We start from the raw sequence: 9,043 nt of genomic DNA on the forward strand, positions 1-9,043 counted from the left end.
AAATAAGTAAAACCATAATCAAATTTGAAAGGGAGGAAATAAGAAAAATGCAAAACTATAGGTACCAGGTCTATTGTAAGTCAACTCATTTTGTATTGACCTGCCTTTACAAGATCGCAAGTAAAAATGTGTGTATGTAGCTAGAAGACAGATTACATATTGTCTTTAAATTTAGCTCCAGGTATCACCAACCTCATTGGAAATACAGTTTCCCAATTATCATTTGTTTGCACAGGCAGTAAGAGCTTTAGGAGTCAGGATCAACAAAAGGTGACTGGTATATCTGCCAAAACCTATTCATTCTGATAACCTTTTTATTGTTGTTGTTAAAGGTAAAAGGTAAAAGGAGGGGGTGTATGAAATGGACCCATGTGTCTGGTGATGAGGAAGGTCAATGTCTGAGAGGCGAGGAGGAGCCTCAAAAAATGGAGAGGCAATGTGTTAATATGGACAAGTGTCTTTCCTAATAAACACAGAATCCTATGTCAGCAGGAACCATCCTCTGCTTTATTCACTGAATATTGCCTGAGACATTTTATGCACTTAATAATATGTATTGAATAGATGAAAGGATAGTTATTGGTTGTTGTTGGACAGTAAAATCCTAAGATGTTGAGTTTCAGATATCAACGAATTCCTTATTAAGATTCTTCAGAATTAATGTTTCTTTTTTTCTTTTAGCATTTGTTTCAAACAATTTCACACATAATACTCTCCAGGCACTCTAGGGGAAATTTTTCTTGAGCCAAAGGCACATGTCTTTCCCCACCTCTTCTAGTTTGAGAAAATGAGTGGAAAACAGATTTTTGTCTACATAATATGAAAGAAAGGTAAAGAGACCTTGTCCACATCCTAGCCTGGATCCATTGTGTGTGTGTGTGTGTGTGTGTGTGTGTGTGTGTGTGTGTGTGTGTGTGTATGGGGGGGAGGAGGGGAGCGTGGTGTGGGGGGTTGACTACTCTCTGGGACTGCAGTTGCATAGAACAATCATAATCAATTCATGGGAGGAAAAGTTGATGGGGAATGAGCTGCAAAGAGGGTTCCGTCAATTGTATTTGGGCCTCATAGAGGCTCTTAGCACCTCTCTCAAAACTGCACCTTCTCTGCCATTTCACTGACTTGTATTTTTATTTTTGTGCTATTGTGATATTAAAGCATATTATACACTTTGGGGGAAGGAAGAATTTCAAAATTTGTGTGCTACAGAGGAAGTTGTGTCTCCAACTGTTTTTGTAAGCAAAGAAAAAGTCCTTCATGAGAAAATAATTAAGAAATTTCTTTTCTAAATTATGAGAAAACAGTCTGCATATATTCCTCCCTCAGGAAAGAAATAAAATGACTTCATTATAGCCTACCTTGTCCCAGAAAGGATTAAGACAGCTTTATAATGACTTTAAAAGGATCCTTTTTTATCATGCCTTTAGTATTAGCTACTGGAAACCATTTTTGTCAATATTACCAATGTTCCTTTGCTGTAGCCAGATGTCAGAGTCTGCAGTGATGGGTAAACTAAAGGAATTTCTGAGAATGGAAGCCTGGAATTCTAAATTACTGAGGTGAGGGGAGGTAAAATTGAGTTGGGGTTTAAACAACAGTGTTTTGAATATGAAACATTTCCCATTTTACATTGTTTGAATAATACTATTCAAGGCCTTGTAAAGTATCTGACAATTTACATCTGAACTAAAAGAAGTAAAAGAAATACCAAATAGATTTAACAAATTTTCTGAGTCATACAGTTGAAATGGGGACATATAAATGGAATGAAATATTCAAGGACATAGTATGTGTCTATGACCGTAGAAAGAATTTTGTCTGGTGTATCTGCCAAAACCTATTCATTTTGGTAACCTTTTTATTGTTGTTAAAGGTACATTACACATGTACCCTCTGGAAATTACTGAAAGCAAAATTTTCAAGCCAGCTGGGGTTCAAGTTGTGCCATTTATCTTGAGAAACTTTCTCCCCCAGTAGCTTAATATATAGATTAAAAGATTATCTTTAAAAGAAAATCTGTTTCAATGATTCAATATATTTATAGAATGCAAGTGGTGGCACCGTGGGGATTATAATAACTTATTCAAAAGTTACCATATAACAAGAGCTATTTACACAAATATTCATAAAGTATGAAAACATCTGTAGTGAGAAAGCTGTGTCAAATAAGAGCTGGAAAGAGTGCAAGTTAGCATCATGCAGAAGGTTAGTGTTTTCTAAACTCTGAAGGAGGGTTGCATATGCTATATGTGGAGGTGATAGCAGTTGAGTGGCAGAAGGGAATAAGAAAAATGAAAACATTGGAAAAGGACATATATCTTTTAGAGGTGACAAATTGACATGTTTTAGAGGAAGTCTTCAAATAGGGAAGTAGGAGGAAAAATTTGAAAACATTGTGCTAGACTTTTCAAATAAGTTTTAATTTGTAATTTTCGAAACACAGTGTGTGGTGACAAAATTTGCTGAATGAAAACAGTATTTTGGGAAGATGAATCTAATGGCGGTATTTAGGATAGATTGGACAGAGCTACGGAGAGGCAAGGAGAGTAATGAGGATGCTGTGACAATGATGACAATAAAATGGGAAAAGTCTAACAACCTATAGGGGTAGCAGCTAAGTCAGACGGGGAGCAAAAAATGAAAGAGGCATTGTGAATGGTGTAGGAGAATTGACAGCACTTGATAACGAAATAGATACCTATGAAGAAGCAGGTCTCTCAGAGACTTGATCTTGTATCTTTTGTTATCTTGCTTATTGTCTTCAAGGGCTTCCTATAAAAATGTAGAATGTTGAGCATCATCTCTTTGATATGGTAATGATTATTTAAAGCAATAGGCTCAAAGTAGCCATAACAAACACATATCAACAGTAACAACCACTTTAACTAAATTTTTATTTAATCGGACTTCTCTTTGTTTAAAAAGTTTCATCTCCATGCGTATGGGGAACAATTATAGCAAAAGTATTTTTTTACATGAAAGCAAATACTTCTGAAAGTTTATTTTTAGAAATGAAAGATTCACGTAGACACATATCTATTATATCCAGAGAACATCTGCTCCACTTTAGAAAATTAAAGATGGCAAAATCAAATAATTCAAACATCTCATTTCCCAAGAAACCAAGCATCTGACAAAGGCTGACTTTTGATTCTCAAGATGAATAATTTCACAGAATGTCAATTTTGAATAAAAAAATGCTTTTGCTTAGAATAGCAAGAAGATAAAACACTGGCACCAAACAAATGATTTTGCAAAGACCTGGGTTAATTACAACCACATCCCTATAGATTTCAGCTTTATTATGAAAGTTTCTCCATTTTTAACTTACTGAAAATAGTTGTATTAAGATGTCTGTCTGTCTATGTAGTTCAACTAATTCAGATTTTTCTTACATGATAAATTAATGGGAAACTGTTAAATATCATTTATAGTTCTGTGCCAATGATAGGCTAACTACATAGTTGTTGTTGTTGTTTTTAACAGAAATTGGAAGAAAAAGAATGAAGCCAAGTAACGCTGAAGGACCATACTTATTTTGTTAAAATACGTACTGGCCTTACAAATAAAGCTAGTCATTTTATTTATCTTTGTTCTATAATTTTGTTAGCTTCTCATTTTTTCTATTCCCTACAGCTGTTTTCCAAACCATGGAATACCGATGCCAGAAGGGTAAAAATTTTAATTATAAGGATGTCACAAATCTTCAATCACATTAAGCATTCTCTGTATATCAGAAAAATATGTCAATATATATTTGCAAAATTGTGTCACAAATATATTTAAGGTAGGATGTCTACATATTGACTGAATTTAGAGACTCAAACCTTAGCTTTAAGTCCCTCTTATGTCTTCTTTGAGCTCTGCTTCTCTGTCTTCATTAGCCTAATTATTTCTTAGTGCAGAAGCTTTCTTCATATGTTTGAGAATATGGCTGTGAGGGATTCCAGTTTACATTGTCCTTGCAGCTTCTAATTCAAGAGGAAGAGAGCGCCTTTTCCAACTGTTCCAGCACACAAAGAGAAAAAAAGACCCAGAGAGATATCTGATTGATTTATCTGCTTATTCATGGAAAGACTATTAAAATAAGGTTGAGATGGGAGATGGGGTGAGTGGAATGAAGACAGCTTTATTTTTCTAATAAAAGGTAAAAAAGCGACATCCCCCAAAAGGAAATGCTGTGCAAATAATATATGTACACTTAGTTCACAATTATTTCTGATGGGAGGAAGGGCTTCTAATTTATGAAAAATTTGGAGCCAATGTTTATAGGAAAAAGTTCTAACTTCTTGGCATGATACCAATATGATCCCAATTAATGTTTAGAGTCTTTCCCCCTCTTTTTCCCTTTTAAAATGTTTCTCTTCACCCCCCCTCCATGGTCTGATGATTTAGTCATACTGCCTGGTTTTTGCTGCCTTCTATATTTCTGTCTACTAGTTCTATTTTTCTGTAATGCCTTTTAAAACAGCATTTAATACATCTGCTATGGTTTGAATGTCCCCCAAAAGCTTATGTGTCAGAAACTTAACAGCCAAGGTCCTTTAAGAGGTGATTGGGTTATGAGGGCCGAGTCCTCATGAATAAATGTATGTCATTGTTGTGGGAATGAGTTAGTTCTTGTGAGAGTGGGCTGTTATAAATGTGAGCTCAGCTTGTTCTTATGGTCTCCTTTGCACACTCTTGCTAGCTCTTTCTCATTTCTGCCATGTTATGCTGCAAAATGAAAACCCTCACCAGAAGCTATCACCATACCCTTGGACTCCACAGCCTCTAGAACTGTGAGCAAAGGAACTTTTCTTTATAAATTACCTAGTCTGTGACATTCTGTTACAGCAGCAAAAAATGGACTAAGATGTTATCCTTACCATATTACTTACTTTTTTATTATTCCAAGTAAAATATGTTTTTCTATTCTGTGGTGAACCTTGAATATGGATATCCCAAGGAAAAGTGAGTGGAGTGGACAAAGCAGGCATCTTGCTTTCTATGTTATGAGGAATTATACTTAGGAAACAGGCAAGTTGACATTTCCTGATTCCCAAGCATTATAAGTAAATATATATCCCTGTAATTATTTACATGTATCTCTGTGGTAAGCAAAATTGTGTGCAGATAAGAGCATGAACTCTGGGCTTGTATTCTAGTTCTGCTACTCACTAACTGAGTAATCTACCATATTAACCTATATAAGCCACAACTTCTTTTCCCATCTAGGTAGGAGAAATGTAAATAATAGTACCTACTTGAATTATTGTGCTAAACAACGATCATTAGATCTAATTGTTTCTTAATGTTACACAAATCTTCAAACATTGGTTTTTATGTTTGCTGGCTTTATGAACAAATAAGAGAGGTGTGTTAAAATCACCTTCTCTTTAGCTCTACATTTTTGTTTCATAAGGGATTATATTATTAGGTTCACATAAAGTTAAAAATGTTTTATATTTTGTTTTCTTGTTTGGTATCTGACTTTGCAATTTTCTTTGTCATTAGTTTTACTCAACATAATGTGCCTAGGTTTGATTTATCATACTAATGGTTTGTAGTGTTTATTAAATTTTTGACTTGTTAGTGGTTTTGTACAGCCTATACCTGAAGGTATCATCATGATTTCTGTTTATAATACAGGAAAATCAAGAATAGCAAAACAATAAGAAGTGGAGATAAACACTCAGTATAGCCAGATAATGAAGTTTTCAGACAAAGATTTTAAAATAAAATATTCACATGTGTTTAAAAATACATGACAAGATTGCGAAGTTTAATAGAGGACTACTTTTTTATAGATATCAAAAATTTGAGACTGAAAAATATAATAACTGGAATTAAAGGCTAAGAGTAGGTTAAAAACATAGTGTGATATTAAGCACGAGACATCAAAGAATGGAAAATGCAGAAGACTGAAGAAACATATGAAATGAAGTGAACAAGACCAAGATACATATAATCCAAATCCCAGAAGTAGAGATCAAAGCTTGTTTGATTCTTTCTTTCCCTTTAAAGCAGACAGGAACTCTAGCAATCCCAGATCTCATCAATAAAGTCATGCAGTGATTTAATTTAGCATGTCTTCAGTCCTTCCCAGGATCAGTCTAATTTTTACTTTTTGCTCCTATTCCTAGAAGTAGGCCTTTGGTGTCTCAATCCTAGGTCTATGAGATTTACCATGGCTTTCTCCCAATTTCGTCTATCCTCAAATCTTGTTCTCATCTTCCAAGCTCTGTGACCGGTTGAAATGTCTGCTCTGCTTTTCTGTCACCTCTGCTAGAACTGCTGGATGCAGTAATGGGAGAATTGGCTCCAAATATAAGTTTATTGATCTAGGTTATCTTTTTCTCTTGATTATAACTCTGTAATTGTTTCTCTTATTAACTCTTTTATGCACCCAAACTTGTTTTACAACACCCTTTAAAATGTTTTCTGGCTATTCTCAGGCATGTTATCCAAAACATTCAGCACATATTCTGGAATTAGAACAATTTCTGATTGATTTTTAATTGAGTTCGAATAGTTTCTCCAAAATAATTTTTAAAGGGATATGTGGGTGCCATATACATTTCTGGAACATACAGAATCTCTATTAAAACCCCCTTCTTCTTACTCTGACCTGGCTTCCTAAAATTATTGTTAATCTTTCTCTTTAACTTGCGTCACATTTCTTAGACTATGTTGGCTGCCTTTTATTTTTATATATTTAATACAATAAAAATTATCAAATATATTTTATTACTTAAGAGCTATTTAAATGCTTTTAACCTAGATTACTTCAAATTTTAACAGAAATATTATTTTATTATTATTATTATTTTTTTAAGCCCTCCCGAGACGGTTTATTACAGGGTTGCATCTGTCATCACGGTGAGCTCCTGTGCCCATACGAGGAGATGGGGACATCTGTGTCTAGGTGGTAGACTGTTCCCTTTCGGCTGTGCAGTCAGAGGGGGGCAGGAAGACGAGTGGGTGCTAGGCTTCCCTGCTTAGGGCAGGCCCCGCGACCCTGGTGGACAGACACGAGAGCCTGGCCAGCGGGGCAGGGTGCCCAGGCATCGGCGATCTCCATGTTCTGCAGCCGGTTTTCCAGGGTGACTTCTCTCCCGGCTGCTTTCCTTTTGTCGCCCTTGTGTTGCTTCTTCTGCTTCTTCGACGGCTCCTGGTCGAAGGGCTCAGGCTTCACAAAGGGGATCAGTTCTTGGAGTCCTGGCGGCATGAACTCCTTCAGTTTCTCAGGCACGATAATGCCCTTCTCCGTCGGATAGTTCTCCAGGATGGCGCAGACGGTGCGCGTGGTGGCGCACATGGTGGCATTGAGCATGGGGACAAATTCCACCTTGTCCATCATCTTCTTGGTCTGCCCATATCGGATTCGGAGCTGGCGAGCCTGATAATCCGTGCAATTAGAACATGAGACCAACTCACGGAAGGCTCCCGAGCCCGGAAACCAGGCCTCCAGGTCAAGCTTCTTGCTGGCAGCGTGATGCAAAGAACCTGAGACGATGTTCACGATGTGGTAAGGAATGCCCAGAGACGGGTAGAACCCCTCTGCGGTGGTAATCATCTCTTCAAACATCTCCCAGGACTTGTTGTCGTGGGGGGATGCGTACACGAACTGTTCAATCTTCTCAAACTGATGGACCCGAAAGATGCCACGTGTGTCGCGGCCATGGGAGCCCACCTCCTGCCGGTAGCAGGTGGACAGGCCGGCGTACTTGATGGGCAGGTCCTCTGGCCGGAGCCACTCGTCCCGGTGCAGGGCAGCGATGGGCTGCTCTGAGGTGGCAATCAGGTACTTCTCGTCATAGGAGTTTTCGTGGGACTTTTCGCTGCCTTTGCTGATCACCTTATGAAGCTCTTCATCAGACTGGCTGAGCTGTGCCACCTCCTGCATGACCTCCTTCCTCATGAAAAACGGGGTGTAAATGGGCATGTTACCCCGACTTCCCAAGGTGCGAAGGGCGTACTGAATAAGTGCCTGTTCCAGGAATACCAGGACCCCCTTCAGGAAGTCCCCCCGACTCCCAGCCACCACAGCTCCCTTCTCTCCTTCAAAGCCATCTACCATCACCACCAGGTCCACGTGCGAGTACTTCTTCCTGACCGTGCCATCACCCCAAATCCTCTCGACTTTGTTATCTGCATCCTCATCGTTGCTGATGGGCACGGAGGGGTGCAGAAGGTTCCCGATCTCACGAAGGTTCTCAAATCGCTCTGCCTCCAACTTGATCCGCTCAGCATCACACTTCAGGATGGCTTCATCAATGTGGAGCCAGACGTTTTTGATCTGTGAGACTTTCAGGTTAGCTAACGTGTCTACGGTGAGGTCATCGAAGTTTAGTGCATTCTCCGGAATGGACTCATCATTTCTCACGGGCTCTTTTTTCTTCATTTTCTCTCCGATTGTCCTGCTGCACAGGTTCTTCAGCTTGTTCAAATTGTCTGCCCGAAATCTGCATCGTCGCCACTCGCTGTCTGCCTTCACCAGCTGGTCCGCTAGCCCCGGGTCCTTGAAGGGCTTCTCTTGCGTCTCTCGGATGAGGGCTGGGTCCCTCCCTTTATCCACCCGAAACAAATCCAGATCCAGCACCATCTTCTCTTCGACCCTGGGCCAACACTCAAGGAAGCGAGGAACGCACCGCAGTGCTCCGCGGATGAAAAGAAATATTATCTTAAAGATAAAGTATCCTGAATATCTGAAATTTGGACTAAAATTATGAAAGGAAAATTAGAAGCTTGTGCTCTAAAAGTTAAATGGGCATAAGAATATGCCACAGTCCCTTCCCTCAATGACGCTATCCAGCTTGTAGAATAGATCAGTTTTGCAGCACCTATGGAATAGTTTTGAGGCCTAAACAGTTTCTGGCTGCTTACACATGTCTCTGTCTGCACTTCTGGTTGGACTTGACACAGGAAATGTCTTGAACCTGCTATTGCCTTTGGGAGTAAGAGAATCAAATGTGTGAGCTCAGGGTTCCATTTTAATCCTGACATTTTATTTATTGTTTAACTCGAATTTCTCAAGAAATAAGTCATTCTTAGAGCCAACTGT

The 9,043-nt window shown here is 38.6% G+C and overlaps 1 protein-coding gene across 1 annotated transcript; it reads right to left on the reverse strand.

Annotated features, from left to right (window-relative positions):
• Positions 1-6,817: 6,817 nt before the first annotated feature.
• LOC103257889 (serine--tRNA ligase, cytoplasmic-like) lies at positions 6,818-8,645 on the reverse strand. Its single transcript, XM_008055591.2, has one exon. It carries the CDS (start codon positions 8,582-8,584, stop codon positions 6,935-6,937), a length of 1,650 nt encoding a protein of 549 aa, XP_008053782.1. The 5' UTR covers positions 8,585-8,645; the 3' UTR covers positions 6,818-6,934.
• Positions 8,646-9,043: the final 398 nt, after the last annotated feature.

Source organism: Carlito syrichta, unplaced genomic scaffold, assembly GCF_000164805.1.
Source record: "Carlito syrichta isolate Samal-C Ts95f unplaced genomic scaffold, Tarsius_syrichta-2.0.1 Scaffold301889, whole genome shotgun sequence".
Classification (NCBI taxonomy): Eukaryota; Metazoa; Chordata; class Mammalia; order Primates; family Tarsiidae; genus Carlito; species Carlito syrichta.

Coding starts and splice junctions, on each gene's coding strand:
- LOC103257889 (XM_008055591.2), bottom strand. CDS start 8,584: ATGGTGCTGGATCTGGATTTGTTTCGGGTGGATAAAGGGAGGGACCCA.